Genomic DNA, 18,212 nt, shown 5'->3' on the forward strand with positions numbered 1-18,212 from the left:
GGAAATTAATATTATTCGATCAAGATTACACCCCCCAGCAGTTCAGAAGAAATGTAAAGAAAACTCTGAAGTAAAGCGAATATTAAAGCAAGTAAAGCTTAGATTCCAAACTCTGTACCCTGCTAAACTGAGTGTTTTTACGAAGATGGGATCCAACTGTATCAGACAATGGAAGAGGCCACTACATACATGAAGGCCAGAAGGTTGCCTGTTAGTATGATCACACAGAGGGAAAGCCTGGCTGAGCAGTTATCCTGTTCTGCTTGGGAAAGTAAGAGAATCGAAAAAGCAGGGGATGGGAAGAGGGCAAGAGAAGAATATCAAGAAGACACTGAGTTTTCTGAAGACAGCCCTCACCCCCTCCAGAAGAGCCATAAGGTTGGGCTAACTAAGTGTTGATAAACTAAACTGAAGCAAAATTACAGTGCTATACCTATCTCAAGAAATATTTATGTGGATTTTATTACTCAATTTTTTTTGGAGGAATACACAGGGAAGTCTTTTCTGTGTAATGGACATAGATTTGTTCACTTTTATGGGTATTGCAATGGGGGCCCTCAATTTACAGGTAAGAGAGGCTATCCCCCATGGCTAAACGTTTCCTCTAAATCAACCCAGGGTCATCTACTGGAGACCTCAGCCCTGGAATCACACCTTTGGTACCTTTTCTTCATTTCTGTTTCTTGGTTCTTTGTTCAGGGAGTAGATTAATAATGTTCTATTTTGCTAATTTTAATATACTGACAGATAAATACACATGGCTAAGGACAAAGTAAAATTCATTTCTTTTAATGTCAATAGGCTGTTAAATCCAATCAAACAGTAAAATTCTATCAAAAAAGATGAAAGAACAAGCCTATGTGGTAAACACAAAGTACACTACAGATGCTGTAGTCAAAACAAGTATATAAAAAAAAAAAGCTGGATGAACTCAGCAGGTCGGGCAGCATCTGTTGAAAGAAGCAGTCAACGTTTCGGGTTGAGACCCTTCGTCAGGACTAAAGAGGGAAGGGGCAGGGGCCCTATAAAGAAGGTGGGGGGAGGGTGGAAAACCAGAGGAAAGAACAAGGGGTGGGTGAGGGGAAGCAGGGAGGGGATAGGCAGGACAGGTGAAGGAATGTAAGAGGAAAGCACTATGGGTAGTAGAAGGTGCTGTCATGAGAGGTGATAGGGCAAGAAGCATGCTTTTATAGAGCTATTTAGAAAAGCATATAATTCAGATAATGGTAGTAGAATCATTTCAGGTGTGTATATGGGTTTGTCAAATCCTAAAACACATTTGACTTCATACATTAAAACAAAATGAGAGAAGGAAGGAGGGTTAATTATATCTGAGGAAGAATAGACAATAATATGAAGGTATCAATGGAAGTGTACCAGTTCACAGAAATTGAGGGTGTTCGGATGGAAAATCTTGGTAAGATATTTTATTACACCCTCTCAGAAATCCCTTTATGATAGTAACCTCCCTGTTTGCTGGAGAAATTGTGGAAATCAAAATGCAAACCATTATATTTTCTGGGAATGCCCTGTTATCAAAGACTGTTGGAGTGGGATACACAATGCCCTACAAGACATCTTTAAATGTGAAATACCCTTAGAAAGTAAGACCATATATTATGTGTATATCACAAGATCACAAGACAAAGGAGCAGAAGTAGGCCATCGATTCTGCTCTGCCACTCCACCATGAGCTATTCTCCCATCTACTTACAATTTCTGGCTGCTTCCCCATATCCCTTAATACCCTGACTAATTAGATACCTATCAATCTCCTTAAACACTCTCAATGATTGAGCCTCCACAGCTGTATGTGGCAACGAATTCCATAAATCCACGACCCTCTGGTTAAAAAAATTTCTCATCTGTTTTAAATGGGTACCCTCTAATTCTAAGACTGACCTTTTGTCCTGGACTCGCCCACCAAGGGAAACAGCCTTTCCACAGCTACGCTGTCCAACCCTTTCAACATTCGAAATGTTTCTATCAGATCCCCTCTCATTCTTCTATACTCTAACGAATACAGTCAAAGAGCTGACAAACGCTCCTCATATGTTAGCCCTGCATTCCAGGAATCATCCTCAAATCTTCTCTGAACTTTCTCCAACATCAGTACATCCCTTCTAAGGGTCCCAAAACTGCACACAGTATTCCAAATGAGGTCTCACCAGTGCCCCATAGAGCCTCATCACCACCTCCTTACTCTGATACACTATTCCTTTTGAAATGAACGCCAACATAGCATTCACTTACTGCCGATCCAACCTGGTGGTTAACCTTTAGGGTATCCTGCACAAGGACCCCCAAGTCCCTTTGCACTTCTGATTTTTGAATTCTCTCCCCATCTAAATTATTTCTTCTTCCAAAATGTACAACCGTACAATTCTCAACATTGTATCTCATCTGCCATTTCTTTGCCCACTCTCCTAAACTGACCAAGTGTCTGCAACCTTTCCGTTTCTTCAACACTTCCTGCTTCTCGACCTATCTTGGTGTCATCCGCAAACTTAACCACAAAACCATTTAATCCATAATTTAAATCATCAACATAGTGTAAAAAGAAGTGGCCCCAACACCGACCCCTGCGGAACACCACTAGTAACTGGCAACCAACCAGAATAGGATCTCTTTATTCCCACCCTTTGCTTTCTGCCTATCAGCCAATGCTCCACCTATTCCAATATCTTTCCTGTAATTCCATGGGTTCTCATCTTACTAAGCAACCTCTTGGGCACCTTATCGAAGGCCTTTTGAAAATCCAAATACACAACATCCACAGCCTCTCACTTGTCAATCTTATTTGAGATTACCTCAAAATTCCAAAAGGTTGGTGAGGCAGGATCTTTCCTTCAGGAAACCATGCTGGCTTGGGCCTATCTTGTCATGCACCTCGAGGTATTTCATAAACTCATCCTTGAGGATTGACTCCAATAACTTTCCAACTACCAATGTCAGACTAATAGGTCTGTAATTTTCTTTTTGCTGCCTCCCTCCTTTCTTAAACGGTGGAACTACATTTGCGACCTTCCAGTCCTCTGGAACCATGTCAGTCTACTGATTCCTGGAAGATCATTTCTAATGCCTCCACAATCTCCAAAGCCGCCTCCTTCAGAACCCATGGGTGCACCTCATCCGGTCCGGGAGACTTATCTATCCTTAGTCCATTTAGCTTCCCAAGCACTCTCTCTAGTAATCTTGACTGTACCTAATTCTATTCCCTGAGACCTCTGGCTATCAGGTATGTTGCTAATGTCTTCCACCGTGAAGACTCATGCAAAATACTCATTTAGTTCCTCTGCCATCTTTGTTACCCATTATAATTTCTCCATCATCATTTTCATTCGGTCCTATATCTACCTGTCTCTTTTACTCATCATATTTAAAAAAAACTCTTGGTATCCTTTTTTGTTAATTGACAACTTCCTTTCATATTTCATCTTTCCTTTCCTAATGATTTTCTTAGTTTCCTTCTGTAAGTTTTTAAAAGTTGTCCAGTCCTCGGTTTTCCCCACTAATTTTTGCTTCCTTGTACGCTGTCTCTTTTGCTTTTATTTTAGCCTTAACCTCTCTCGTTAGCCACATTTGTGCCACTTTTCCATTCATGGTTTTCTTTTTTCTTGGAATATATTTTTCTTGCACTTATTTCTTGTAGGAATTTCATCCAATTCTGATCTACTGTCCCTCTACCTAGCTTACTTCTCCAATCAACTTGGTCCAGTTCCTCTCTCATACCACTGCAATTTTCTTTGTTCCACTGAAATATGATTTTCCACTGAAAATACACCTGATACCAGCTTCTCCTTTTCAAATATGAACTCAATCATATTATGATCACTATTTCCAAAGGGTTCCATTACCTCTAGCTCACTAATCGCTTCAGGTTCATTACACAGCACCCAATCCAAAACAGCTGATCCCCTGGTGGGCTTATGGACAAGCTGCTCCAAAAAGCCATCCCGTAGGCATTCTACAAACTCCCTCTCCTGAGATCCAGTACCTTCTTGACTTTCCCAATCCACTTCCATATTAAAATCCCTCATAATCTTGACATTTTCCTTCTGACATGCTTTTTCTATTTCCAGCTGTAACTTGTAGTCCACATCCCAGCTGCTGTTTGGAGATCTGTATATAACTACTATTAGTGTCTTTTTATCCTTGCCATTTCTTAACTCTACCTATAAGGATTCTACCTCTTCTGATCCTATATCCCTTCTTTCTAGTGATTTGATATTATTGCTTACCATCAGGGCCACACCACCCCCTCTACCTACCCTCCTATCTTTCCTCCTATCTTTCCTACACACTGTATCCTTGGACATCAACTCCCCATCACATCCATCATTTAGCCATAACTCAGTGATGGCCACAATGTCATATCTTTTAACCTGTAGCTGTACAACAAGCTCAACCACTTTATTTCTAATACTGTGCAGTTAAGTACAGTACATTTAGATCGGTATCTGTTACCGAATTTGCTATATTTCTATCACATAGCAAATCATCCTGCCAACTTAGTTTAAACCCTCCCTAACAGCTACATTAAACAATCCTGCCAGGATATAAGTACCCTTTTTTGTACCCATCATTTTTTAACCCATTGTTTTTGTATAAGTCATACCTCCCCGAAAATAGATCCCAATGATCCAAGAATGAAGCCCTGCCCCCGCACCAGTTACTTAGCCACACATTCATCTGCTTAATTCTGCTATTCTTACCTTCATTAGCACGTGGCTCAGGCAGTAATCCTGAGATTATTACTCAAGATTATTACCAAGAATGGTTGAAAAGTGATAAATATTTAATAGTGCAGGTGGCTGGTAAAAAGACTTACTAGGAAATAGTTATCACAGGAAGCCCAACCTTAAATGCATGGATGTGCATTCACAGGAAGCCCAACCTTAAATACAATGGACATTTACAAAATGAAAAAGATAACAGCATCTGTTAATCATAAGTTGGAACAATTTGATTCATACTGGGAAAAAATGGTGTAACTACATAACACCTCAGAGACCTGATTAAAAAAAATCACTCCCTACTTGTACATAGTTTCCTCCTTTTGTTTGTTCTTTCTTTCCTCTTTTCTTTAAGTGTATACCTCATAAATATGTGGAAATTTGTGGCATATATGACTGATATATATGTACAATATCTGAAATACATCTTATGGAAACATTAAAAAAAAGGCTTAGTGTTCATGAAAATGCCAAGAATCATCAGGAATGCTTCACACAGTGGAAAGAAATTTAGCTGGAAACAGGAGTTATTGACATGGTATTTCAGTCACAGATTGAGAAAGGAAAGCAGAAGTGGCGTGTTATATTAAGGAGAATCCTTCACTGAATAAAGTTCCTTGCAACTCAGAACCTGGCTTTGCAAGGACACAGTCACTTCAGCTAGATGATGACTCCAATGTGGGAAATTTCCTTGGATTACTGAAACTACTGGCCATCTTTAACCTTGTCATAAAAGAACACCTCACTCATTTGGAAAGTCATCCTGGATCCATGTCTTACCTTTCACTGGGTGTCCAGAACGAATTCATCCACGTGATGGCATCCACTGTTTCTCAGTTAACTGAGAAGCATTCGTATGTGGAAGTTGATTTTGAGAGGAAAACAGTCCATGTTAGAGTCCTTCCTTGGTTTTATACAGATAAGCCAGAAGGATACTGAGAGCTTGGTTGAAGACATCTTGAAACAGCCAGAGAAGGACAAAATGGAGCTACAAGATTGTCTGTCACAGTGCTATGACAACACTGCTGTGATGGCTGGACACAAGTGATGCTCATCAAAGAATAAGTGAGAAAAACAACCCGGCAGTGTTTGTGATTTGCAACAATCACTCACTCAACTTGGTGGGTGTTTATGCAGCCAAGAGGGATACAATGATGGTCACGTTTTTTGGAACCATCGAAGCAGTGCTTTTCCCTCATTCAACAGTGCTGGGAAAAACTCAAAAATGCCATGCCTGTGGTTAAGTCAGAGTCCAAAACCAGGTGGAGTGCAAGGACAGAAACAGTGAAGCCCATCAACAAGTACCATTAGGAGATGCTTCAAGTTCTCCAGGACATGATGGACAATGAAAATGTGACCAGTGAACAAGAAGTGACATAAGGCAGCTGTACAACCGCATGTTGAGTTATGATTTTCTGATTTTACTAGGATTTTTGAACAAAGTACTCATTCACATTGACCGTATTCAAAAGAGGCTGCAGGATCCTAGCATGAATTTCCACAATGCTGCCCTGGATTTGAAAGCCCTCCGAGATCATTTTCATGACAAAAGAGAAGCATTGGTCAGTGAGTCACTCAAAGGAGTCGTTGGTCTCTGTCAAGAATGGAATATTGAAGTTGAAAGATGTCAGATGAAACAAACGAATGGCTGATGAGAACTCGAGATGCTGGGTTAACAGCTGAGGAGAAAATGGTAAGAGTCATGAAGGGAACACTCGACCATTTTCACAGAGAAATGGATGAAAGGTTCATTTGTTTGCACGACAATGACGCCAAGTTTGGGTTCCTTCTCGATGTTGAGGGATTGTGTGTTATGGCACCGACAGTAACGACCTAAAGAAGTGAGAAAATTTGGGTGAATCATACAGCTCTGATGTTGATGGACAGCAGCTATATGAAGAAATCTTGGATTGCAGAATGTTGCAATCAAGGTGGGTCAACATGAAAATATAAAGACCTGAAGAGCTGCTTGAATTTATTGTTCAGTATGGAGATGAGAGCGTCTTCCCCAATCTTCGCATTGCTATTCAGATAATGCTAAAAATTGCAGTTTCCATCAGCAGCTGTGAGAGATCATTCAGCAAGTTAAAACCAATACTTTTGCATTTGAAAGCCTCCATGGGTCAAGGACAGACTCTGTGATCTTGCTCTGCTGAGTGTAGAAAGAGAAGAAATTGAAACAACTGACTTTGATCACATCATTGACCAATTTGGATCAGTGAAAGCAAGGAAGGTGCAGTTATAGTTTTCATGTAGTGCCATAATTTGTTAATTAAAAGATTAATGAGCTTGACTTGTATTTTTGAGCTGAAGTTATCTAAAAGATGGGTGTCAGATGTTTGGACAGCGTGCAATTTCAGTGCTTGCCATAGGCACTATTTTCCGTAGATATGCCCCTGGGAAAGATTGGGTTTTTATGAAAGATCAATAACTTTTTTCCCATGGCAGGGGTATGAAAAACAAGAGCACATAGGTTTAAGATGAAATTTAGAGGAAGTTTTAAAGAAGGACGAGGGGAAACTTTTATTTTTAGAGTTAATAGCTAGAATGTGCTGCGAGAACCAGATCCAACCATTGTGTTCTAAGAGGCATTTAAATAAACAAGGCATAGAAAATAAGGCCCTAATATGGACAAATGGGATCAGTGCACAGGACAAAAGGACAGCATGGACATGGTAGGCTGAAAGGCCTGTTTCTGTGCTGCACATTTCTTATCACCCTTCAACAGGACCATGTGCTAATCATTAAAAGGGTGTTGGGTAAATTGGACTTGACCAAAATTAAATGGGCAGAAAAGTTTTGCATATTGATGGGGAGTAGAAGGGATATAGGACCAGAATTTAGAGGAATAGTTAAAAAGCACAGCTGTGGGTTTTGTCAGGATACGAGCTAAAGCAGAGTTAGTCAGGCAATCTTATAGAGATGGAAACAGACATTGTGGGACAAGATGTAACAGTTCTGTGAATCAGCAGCTCATCTTGGGATCCAGTATAGCTCCATGCCTGCAAACAATGTGGTTCAGAACTTTGGAGCAGGTGTAATGGAGTTGACTGTGGTGGTGTTCCCAGTACTTAGCTGGAGCCAAATACATACTTCATTATGGAAAAGGAAATTAAGCCTTATTGTTGCTTCTGACCAGCAGCTCCACTGAAATGGGAACAGGTTTGGTTGTGATGTCCATGATCAAAGGGCCTGTCGGTACTCAAATACTAATCACAACACATTTAGTGATAACACACAACATCCACCATAATTAAGAGCAAAACAGGAGAGTAAGATCAGTTATCTGTTAAAGCACAAATTAAACAAAATTAAAAACGTCACCTTTTTTTGATCGTGGTTTTGGAAGATCAGCTGAAACATCTGCGTGTAGCGTAATCTGGGAAAATTGAATATGGGAATATAGTGAGTCAAACTATAATGTTCTACCAATGCATTCCCATCAAATTGTTCTAATTAATTAGTGTCCCAGTGGCCACTCCCAGGGCAGGATCTGCAGAGCTCCTTTTACACTATCTTTTCAACGTGAAACACCCAAAGCACGAGTCTAGCCCTTACTAGTCCTGACAAAAAAAACAATATTTGTTCTGTTGGACAAGTTTGTTAGTGCCAAAATCAAGACCGCTATTCCATCTATATGAAGCAATGATATAGAACAGTACAAGCCCTTCAACCCAGAATGTTGTACTGACCTATATAGAACTATTGCATGATCAATCTAACACTTCACTTCTGCACAGCCCATAACCCTCCAATTTTCTGCCTCCACCACCCATGACAGTGCATTCCACTGTTTAAAAAAAAGCGCAAAAAAAAAACGCCTATCTCTCACGTTTCCCCTAAACTCTTCCCCAATCACCTTACATTGTTGGCTTGGAATAAAGGTGCCAGCTGTCCATTCTGTGCATGCCTCTTATAATAAGACAGTAAGACCATAAAACAAAGGAGCAGAATTGGGCCATTCAGCTCATTGAGTCTGCTCCATCACTCCATCATGGGTGATCTTGGATGCCACTCAACCCCATATACCTGTCTTCTTGCCATATCCTTTGAAGTCCTGACCAATCAGGAAATGATCAACTTCCACCTTAAGTATACCCATGGACTTGGCCTCCGCTGCAGTCTGTGGCAGAGCATTCCATAGATATACTATCAGGCTTAAAAAATTACTCCTTACCTCTGTTTTGGAGGGTCGTCCCTCAGTTTTGAGGTTGTGCCCTCCAGTTCTGGATAGCCCAACCACAGGAAACATCCTCTCCACATCTACCTTATCTAGTCCTTTCAACATTCGAGAGGTTTCAATGAGATCCCCCGCATTTTTCTAAATTCCAGTGAATACAGGCCCAAAGCTGCCAAAACACTCCTCACATATTAACCCCTTCATTCTCAGAATCATCCTCATGAACCTCCTCTGGACTCTCTCCAACAACAATACATTCTTTCTGAGATATGGGGCTCAAAACTGTTGACAATCCTCCAAGTGCTGCCTGACAAAGTGTCTTATAAATGCTCAGTATTATCTCCTTACTTTTATATTCTATCCCCCTTGAAATAAATGCCAACATTGCATTTGCCTTCTTTACCACAGACTCAACCTGTAAATTAACCTTCTGAGAGTCCTGCCCGAGGACCCCTATGTTCCCTCTACACCTCTGATGTTTGAAGTTCTCCCCATTTAGATAGTAGTCCACACTATTGTTCCTTTGACCAAAATGCATTATCATACATCTTCCAACACTGTATCCCATCTGCCACTTTTTTGCCCATGCTTCCAATTTGACTAAATCCTGCTCCCATCGCAATGCTTCTTCACCACTACCCACCTCTTCATCTATTTTCGTAGTATCCATAAACTTTGCCACAAAGCCATCAATTCCGTTATCTAAATCATTGACATACAATGTGAAAAGTAACTATCACAATACTGATCCCTGAGAAACACCACTAGTTACTGGCAGCCAACCAAATAAGGTACATTTTTTCCCCAGCTGCTGTCTCCTGCCTGTCAGCCATCTGCTTTCCATGTCAGAATCTTTCCTGTAACACCATAGGATTTTATCTTGTCTAGCAGCCTTATGTGTGGCACCTTATCAAATGCCTTCTGAAAATCCAAGTAAATGACCTCCACTGCCTCTTTGGCCATCCTGCTAGTTATTTCTTCAAAGAACTTTAACAGATTTGTCAGGCAAGATTTCCCTTTACAGAAACCATGCTGACTTTGACTTATTTTATCATTAGTCTACAAGTACTGTACCTCTAAACCTCAATAATAGACTCCAACACTTTCCCAGCCACTGAGGAATTAATTTCCTTTATTTTGCCTTTGACTTGGACTTATTTTATCATTAGTCTACAAGTACTGTACCTCTAAACCTCAATAATAGACTCCAACACTTTCCCAGCCACTGAGAAAATAATTTCCTTTATTTTGCCTTCCTCCCTCTCCTAAATAGTGGAGTGACATTTGCAATCTTTCACTCCTCCGGGACCATGAGATTCTTGAAAGATCATGACCAATGCATCTGTTATCTCTGCAGCAACCTCTCAGGACTATGTGACGTAGTCCACTTGGTCCAGATGACTTTTGAGTTTGCCTAGCATTTTTTTCCTTTGTGATAGCAATTGCACTCACTCCTACTCCCTGACACTCACACTGCTAGTGTCTTCAACAGTGAAGACAGATGTAAAGTATCCATTAAGTTCATCTGCCATTTCTTTGTCTCCCATTACTACCTCACCAGCATCACTTTCCAGTGGTCCAATATCAACTCTCACTTTTACTCTTTATGTAACTGAAAAATCTTTTGGTATCTGCTTTATATTACTGGCTAGTCTGCCCTCCTATTTCCTTTTCCCTTCTTACAGCTTTTTTAGTTGCATTTTGTTGGATTTTAAAATCTTCCCAATCATTCAACTTCCCACTCATTTTTGCTACCTTACATGCCCTTTCCTTGGCATTTATGCAGTCCCCAACATCCTTTGTCAGCCATGGTTGCCTACCCCTGCCATTTGAGAACTGCTTCCTCTGTGGGACATATCTATCCATCACCTTGTGAACTATTCCCAGAAACTTCAGCCATCTCTGCTCTGTCGTCATCTCCAACCGTATCCTCCAATCCACCTGGGCAAGCTCCTCTCTCATTTTCCTGTAATTCCTTTTATTCCTTTGTGATACTGATACATCTGAGGTGCTTCTCCCTCTCAAATATCAGTGTGAAGTCAATCATATTATGATCATTGCCTCCTAAGGGTTCCTTTACGTTAAGCTCCCTAATAAGATCTGGGTTATAAGATAACACCCAGTCTAAGATAGCCTTTCTCCAAGTAGGGTCAAGCACAAGCCATCTTGTCTTTAAGTGGATTTGTACTTAAGTTGTAACAAGTACATCCGGCATTATTTAGAGTCAGTTAGTCAAACGGTTGTCTTAGTATATAGTATATATTTAACTTTTCTATGCATATAAAACACTTAAGAAATATACGTATTCCAATAATTAAACCACTGTGTTGCTTAGTAATAATTGTAGCTTTCAGCAGGGCAGGGCCTTTCACATGCTCCATTATTCTCACTTTATCCTTTAAAATTGTTCTGATCGTTGACCAACTGTAGCCTAATGCTTTTCCAATGACTGATGGCATGTCACCTCTTTCCAAACGCTTTATTATTTCCACTTTATTTTCAATCGCGATCACTTCCCTTCAACGGAACAGAAACACTGCAGGCAGTGGGTCCCGAGCTCCGCCGGGTCCTAAGGACCACCACACTGAATTCCCCAGGTTCTAAAGTCCACCGCACTGAGACAGGTTAAATGGGACAAGTGGAGGCTGTGCTGGGTTTGGGTATTTGATCCTCCACAATATTCCGCGTGGGAATTTAAACTGGAGGTGGCAGTTTTTTTTTACGAGGTCGAGTTGCGAGCTCAACATCAACCCAGCATGGCAGCGGTCTGTCACTGGATCAAACTCGGGAACCTCCGTTCTCGAGCCCGGCACTGATCTCACTGTGCCTCCAGCCGACCAGAACGGTGGGGGGAGGGGGGTCAGGGTGAATCTTGCTCAGAAAAATTTAAGCCAAATACAAACTTACACACTCAACACAGTGTCAATGGCAACGACTTAAAATGGCGGATGGCATCGCGATCCAATTTAAAATGGTGGACAGCCTCGCGATCTGACTTTAAATGGTAGATGGCATTCTCCTTCCTTAGGTCTTCCTAAGTCGGATGTTCATAACTCAGGAAATACCTATATTCAATAAATTCCCTCTCTTGTGATCCAACACCAACTTGATTTTGCCAATCCCCTTGCATATTGAATACACTACAATTGTGTCATTACTCTTATTACATGCCTTTTCCACCTCCCTTTGCAATCTTAAACCCACATCTTGGCTACTATTTGGAAGCCTACATATGATTCCTATGTTTTTTTCATCCTTGCAATTTCTGAACGCACCCACAAAGATTCAACATTTTCTGATCCTATGTCACCTCTTTATAAAGATATACAGTCAGCACTCCTTATCTGCAGGGGGTTGGTTCTGGGACCCCCCCCCCCCCCCCCCCCCGCGTATACCAAAAATCATGGATGCTCAAGTCCCTTATTTAACCTGTCTCAGTGTGGCGACCTGGCGCAGCTCTGAATCGGCAATTCATGAAAATAATCACGATCACAATTGAAAATAAGGTGGAAGTAACAAAGTGATCAGAAAGAGGTGAAACGTCATTGGAAAAGCATTAGGCTACAGTCAGTCAACGATCGGAACAATTTTAACAGAGCATATGAAAGGCCCTGCCACGATGAAAGCTACAATTATTACCTAGCAACACAGTGGTTTAATTATTGAAATACATATGTTAAGTTTTATATGCATAGAAAGATAAAATATATACTATATACTAAGAAAAACGTTTTACTAACTGATGCTAAATAATACCGGATGTACCTGTTCTGACTTCAAATCCAACTTGAAGATGGACTCAGAAACAGAACTCATTCATAACCAGGGGACTGCCTGTACTTTTAAATAATCTCTAGATTACTTATAATACCTAATACAATATAAATAGTTGTTGTACTGTATTGTTTAGGGAATAATGACAAGAAAAAAATAGTCTGTACATGCTCAAACAACAAGTGCTGGAGAGATAACTTCCGGGTTTTCCCAATCCACAGTTGGTTGAATCCACGGATAAGGAGGGCCGACTGTAATTCTATCTCTTACCAACAGGTTATAATTTTATACACCTTAATCAAATCGCCTCTTACTCGCCTACATTCCAAAGAGAAAAGCCCTAGCTTGCTTAAATTTTCCTCATAAAACATGCTTACTAATCCAGAATCCTGGTAAATCTCATCTGCACCCTCTCAAGCTTCCACATCCTATGTTTGTACCTATAATGAGATGACTAGAACTAAACATGATACTCCAAGTGTGATCTAACTAGAGCTTTATGGAGCTGCAACATTACCTTATAAATCTTGACTTAATCATCCAACTAATAAAGGCCAAAACATCACAAGCCTTCTTAATAACTTTACAACTTGCATAGCAACTTTTAAGGGATTTATGAACTTGATTTCACCAATAATGTTGCCTTCACAACCAGATGACATGTACATTGATTTCTGTTACTTCTCGTAATTTCTCCCCCACGCCCTTCTTTTTTTCATGCCCCGTTGCGGCTCCCGTTTTATCTCTTCTCTTCTCATCACCTGTCTATGACCTCCCTCTGTGCTCCTCCTCCTTCCACAATCTACTTCTCTGTTTTAAAATTCCTCCTTCTTCAGCCCTTTACCTTTCCACCTATCACCTCCCAACTTATCACCTCATCTCCTTCACCTTTCCCTCACCCAGTCTCACCTATCAGCTGCCTGTTTGTACTCCTCCCCCACCTTATTTTGGCATTTTCCCCTTTCCATTTCAGTCCTCATGAATAGCTTCTACCTGAAATGTCAACTCTTTTTTATTCTCCATGGTTTCTGCTTGGCCTGCTGAGTTCCTCCAGCATATTGTGTGTATTATTCTGGATTTACAGCACCTGTAGAATCTGTGTTCAACAACAGCTACTTTCCTCCAACTAGCTGGATTTTGAATCAATTCACAATACCCTAATCACCACTTCAGTCTTGCACTTTACACTAAAGATGAACCTTGCTTTTTCAGTAACACAAGCAAAATGTTGGAGAAACTCAGCAGGTCAGGTAGCATCTATAGTGATGAATAAATAGTTGATGTTTTGTGTCGAGATACATGTGTGTGTTGCTCTGAACTTCCAGCTTCTACAGAATACTGTGTTCATGACTTGCCTTTTGAGTCCTTTTTGTAACAATTATGTAGAATTTTTGATTTGTTTTTGAAACAAAGTAACATAGAAAACTTACAGCACAAAACAGGCCCTTCGGCCGACAAAGTTGTACCAAACATATACCTAACTTAGAAATTACTATGGTTACCTATAGCCCTCTATTTTTCTAAGCTCCATGTACCTATACAAAAGTCTCCTAAAAGACCCTATCATATCCGCCTCCACCACCGTTGCCCATTCCATGCACTCACCACTCTCTGTGTATAAAACTTACTCCGACATCTCCTCTGTACCTACTTCCAAGTGCCTTAAAACAGTGCCGTCTCATGCTAGCCATATCAGCCCTGGGAAAAAGCCTCTGACTATCTACATGATCAATGCCCCTCATCATCTTATACACCTCTTATCAGGTCACCTCTCATCCTCCTTTGCTTCAAGGAGAAAAGGCCAAGTAAACTCAGCCTGTTTTCATAAGGCATGCACCCCAATCCAGACAACATCTTTTAAATCTCCTCTGCACCCTTTCTATCGTTTTCACATCCTTCCTGTAGTGAGGCGACCAGAACTGAGCACAGTACTCCAAGTAGGGTCTGACCAGGGTCCTCAAGAGCTGCAACATTATCTCTCAGCTCCTAAATTCAATTCCACGATTGATGCTGGCCAATACACCATACGCCTTCTTAACCACAGAGTCAACCTGCGCAGCTGCTTTGAGCATCCTATGGACTCGGGCCCCAAGATCCCTCTGATCCTCCACAGTGCCAAGAGTCTTACCATTAATACTATACTCTGCCATCATATTTGACCTACTAAGATGAACCACCTCACACTTATCTGGGTTGAATTCCATCTGCCATTTCTCAGGCCAGTTTTGCATCCTATCGATGTCCTGCTGTAACCTCTGACAGCCCTCCGCACTATCCACAACCCCCCCAACTTTTGTGTCATCAGCAAACATATTAACCATTCCCTCCACTTCCCCATCCAAGTCATTTATAAAAATCATGAAGAGTAAGGGTCACAGAACAGATCCCTGAGTCACACCACTGGTCACCGACCTCCATGCAGAATATGACCCGTCTACAACCACCCGTCTACAGCCTTTTGTGGGCAAGCCAGTTCTGGATCCACAAAGCAACGTCCCTTGGATCCTATGCCTCCTTACTTTCTCAATAAGCCTTGCATGGGGTACCTTATTGTTGGCCAGAAAGAATGATAATCTTCAAATCAGTGAATTCAAATGAATCAAGGACAGTGGAAGCAGTCTTTGTTCTTGCCGTGTGCTTGGGGGTTGGAGGCTGCCCTTTTGTGAAGACACTCGATTCTCCATTTTGTGAGCTTGACATGCTGGACTTGATTAGTGTTTTAAAGAAGGCACAAAGACTCTTCAGGTAATCTGCTGGACTGGAGGTCATTTCCAAATAAGGAGTTATTTGTGGGGTGTTCTTTGGTTGGCTATAACATGCAGGATTGTAAATGCCTGAGGTGATTCAAGCTCATTGCTGACTGAGAACAAAGAGCCATGAGTCAGCAACTGTCCCTTGATGGGAAGAGGATAATAGATGGATGCTGGCTTGGACCAGAGCCAATGACCAGGTGTTAAAGGCCAGACACATGACCTGCGGCCAATGACACGGGAATGCGACATTTGAATTGATAAGCAATGGATATAAAAGTGGATGTTTTGTGTGTGCCCGGGGCGGTAACTTCGAAGAATAACCATCGCAGATACTAGTGAGAAGAGCCCTGCGTGAAGCACGTGGAGAGTGAATCGGGACCACGAGGATCAAGGAGCGCCCGGCCAGCGTAAATTCCTCTGCCTGGGTAATTCTTTGACTATCCAGGAGAGTCAGGGATACTTAGCAGGTGTGCGCACAAGGCATTTAGTGTATGAATTCACGTACTTGTTAGTTTGAACAATAAAGGTAATTGTTAGTAAATACATATCTCTCTGTGCCTCACTCAGAATCGTTGGAAGAGGTAGAAGCGGTATCTCTCTCTCTCTTTTTCCAACATTATCGAATGACTTGTTGAAATCCATATACACTACATCTACTGCTCTACCTTCATCAATGTATTTAGCAGCATCTTTAAAAAATTCAATCAGGCTCGTCAGGCATGACCTGCCTTTGACAAAGCCAGGCTGACTATTTTTAATTATATTATGCCTCTCAGGATCTTCTCCATCAACTGAAGCAAGACTCACTGATCTATAATTTCCTGGGCTATCTCTGCTCCCTTTCTTGAACAAGGGAACAACATCTCCAACCCTCCAGTCCCCATTGAAGATGCAAAAATCATCACCAGAGGCTCAGCAATCTCCTCCCTCACCTCCCACAGTAGCCTGGGGTACATCTCATCTGGTCCCAGTGACTTGATGCTTTCCAAAATCTCCAGCACATCCACTTTCATGTACATGCTAAAGCTTTTCAGTCCGCTGCAAGTCATCACTACAATCACCAAGATCCTTTTCTGCAGTGAATACTGAAGGAAAGTATTCATTAAGTGCCTCTGCTATTTCCTCCCGTTCCATACACACTTTCCCACTGTCACACTAGATTTGTCCTATTCTTTCATGTCTTATCCTCTTGCTCTTCACATACTTGTAGAATGCCTTGGGGTTTTCCTTAATCCTGCCCACCAAGGCCTTCTCATGACCCCTCCTGGTTCTCCTAATTTCATTCTTAAACTCCTTCCTGCTAGCCTTATAATCTTCTAGATTCCTATCATTACCTAGTTTTTTGAACCTCTCGTAAGCTCTTTTCTTCTTGACTAGATTTATAACTACCTTTGTACACTACGGATCTTGTACCTACCAACCTTTCCATGTCTCGTTGGAATGTACCTGCTCAGAACCCCATGCAAATATCCCCTGAACGTTTGCCACATTTTTTCCATCTGTTTCCAATTTATGCTTCCAAGTTCCTACCTGATAGTCTCATATTTCGCCTTACTCCAATTAAATGTTTCCCTAACTTGTCTGTTTGTATCCCTCTCCAATGTTGTGGTAAAGGAGATAAAATTGTCATCACTATCTCCAAAATGCTCTCCCACTGAGAGACCTGACAACTGACCAAGTTCATTTCCCAATACCAGATCAAGTACAGCCTCTCCTCTTGTCGGCTTATCTACATATTGTGCCCTGAACACACCTAACAAACTCCACCCCATCTAAGCCCCTTGCTCTAAGGAGATGCCTATCGATATTAGGGAAATTAAAATCTCCCACCACGACAACCCTGTTGTTATTACACCTTTCCAGGATCTGTTTCCCTATCTGCTCCTCGATATCCCTGTTACTATTGGGCAGCCTATAAAAAACAGCCAGTAGAGTTATTGACCCTTTCCTGTTCCTAACCTTCACCCACAGAGACTCTGTAGACAATCCCTCCATGACGTCCACCTTTTCTGTAGCCATGACACTATCTCTGATCAACAGTGCTGCGCCCCCACCTCTTCTGCCTCTCTCCCTGTCCTTTCTGAAACATCTAAACCCAGCACTTGAAGTAACTTTTCCTGTCCCTGAGCCATCCAAGTCTTTGTAATGGCCACCTCATCATAGCTCCAAGTACTGATCCACACTCTAAGCTCAACCACCTCTTCTCCAGTCTCTTCAGTTTGGCTCCCACTCCCCAACAGTCCTTGTTTAAACTCTCCCCAGTAGCCTTAGTAAACCTCCCCGCCAAGATATTGGTCCCCCTGGGATTCAAGTGCAACCCATCTTTTTTGTACAGGTCACACCTGCCTGAAAAGAGGTCCCAATGATCCAGAAATCTGAATCCCTGACCCCTGCTCCAATCCTTCAGCCACTCAGTTATCCTCCACCTCACTCTATTCCTATACTCACTGTCACGTAGCACAGGTAGTAATCCCAAGATTACTACCTTTGCGGTCCTGCTTCTCAACTTCTAGTACCTGACCCTTCCCCTTCCCTCTCCTGACTGTTACCCACTTGTTTGTCTCCTGTGGCCCCAGTGTGAGCACCTGCCTATAACTCCTCTCTATCACCTCCTAGTTCTCCCTGACCAGACGAAGGTCACTGAGCTGCAACTCCAGTTCCCTCACGCTGTCCCTTAGGAGCTGTAGCTTGACACATTGGGTGCAGATGTGGCCATCCGGGAGGTCAGGCAACTCCAGTACTTCCCTCATCTGACACCGAGCACAGAAC

General features: G+C 41.7%; 1 protein-coding gene across 9 annotated transcripts in view; it reads right to left on the reverse strand.

Moving 5' to 3' along the window:
* bbs4 (Bardet-Biedl syndrome 4) overlaps positions 1-18,212 on the reverse strand; it is a 138,096-nt gene that overhangs the window by 117,226 nt on the left and 2,658 nt on the right. For all 9 annotated transcript variants that reach the window (XM_059945870.1, XM_059945875.1, XM_059945869.1 and 6 more), the window contains one exon: positions 8,061-8,115. In XM_059945870.1, the coding sequence (XP_059801853.1) occupies positions 8,061-8,115 (55 nt within the window). The remainder of the gene's footprint in view (positions 1-8,060; positions 8,116-18,212) is intronic.

This window comes from Hypanus sabinus, chromosome 21, assembly GCF_030144855.1.
Source record: "Hypanus sabinus isolate sHypSab1 chromosome 21, sHypSab1.hap1, whole genome shotgun sequence".
NCBI lineage: Eukaryota > Metazoa > Chordata > Chondrichthyes > Myliobatiformes > Dasyatidae > Hypanus > Hypanus sabinus.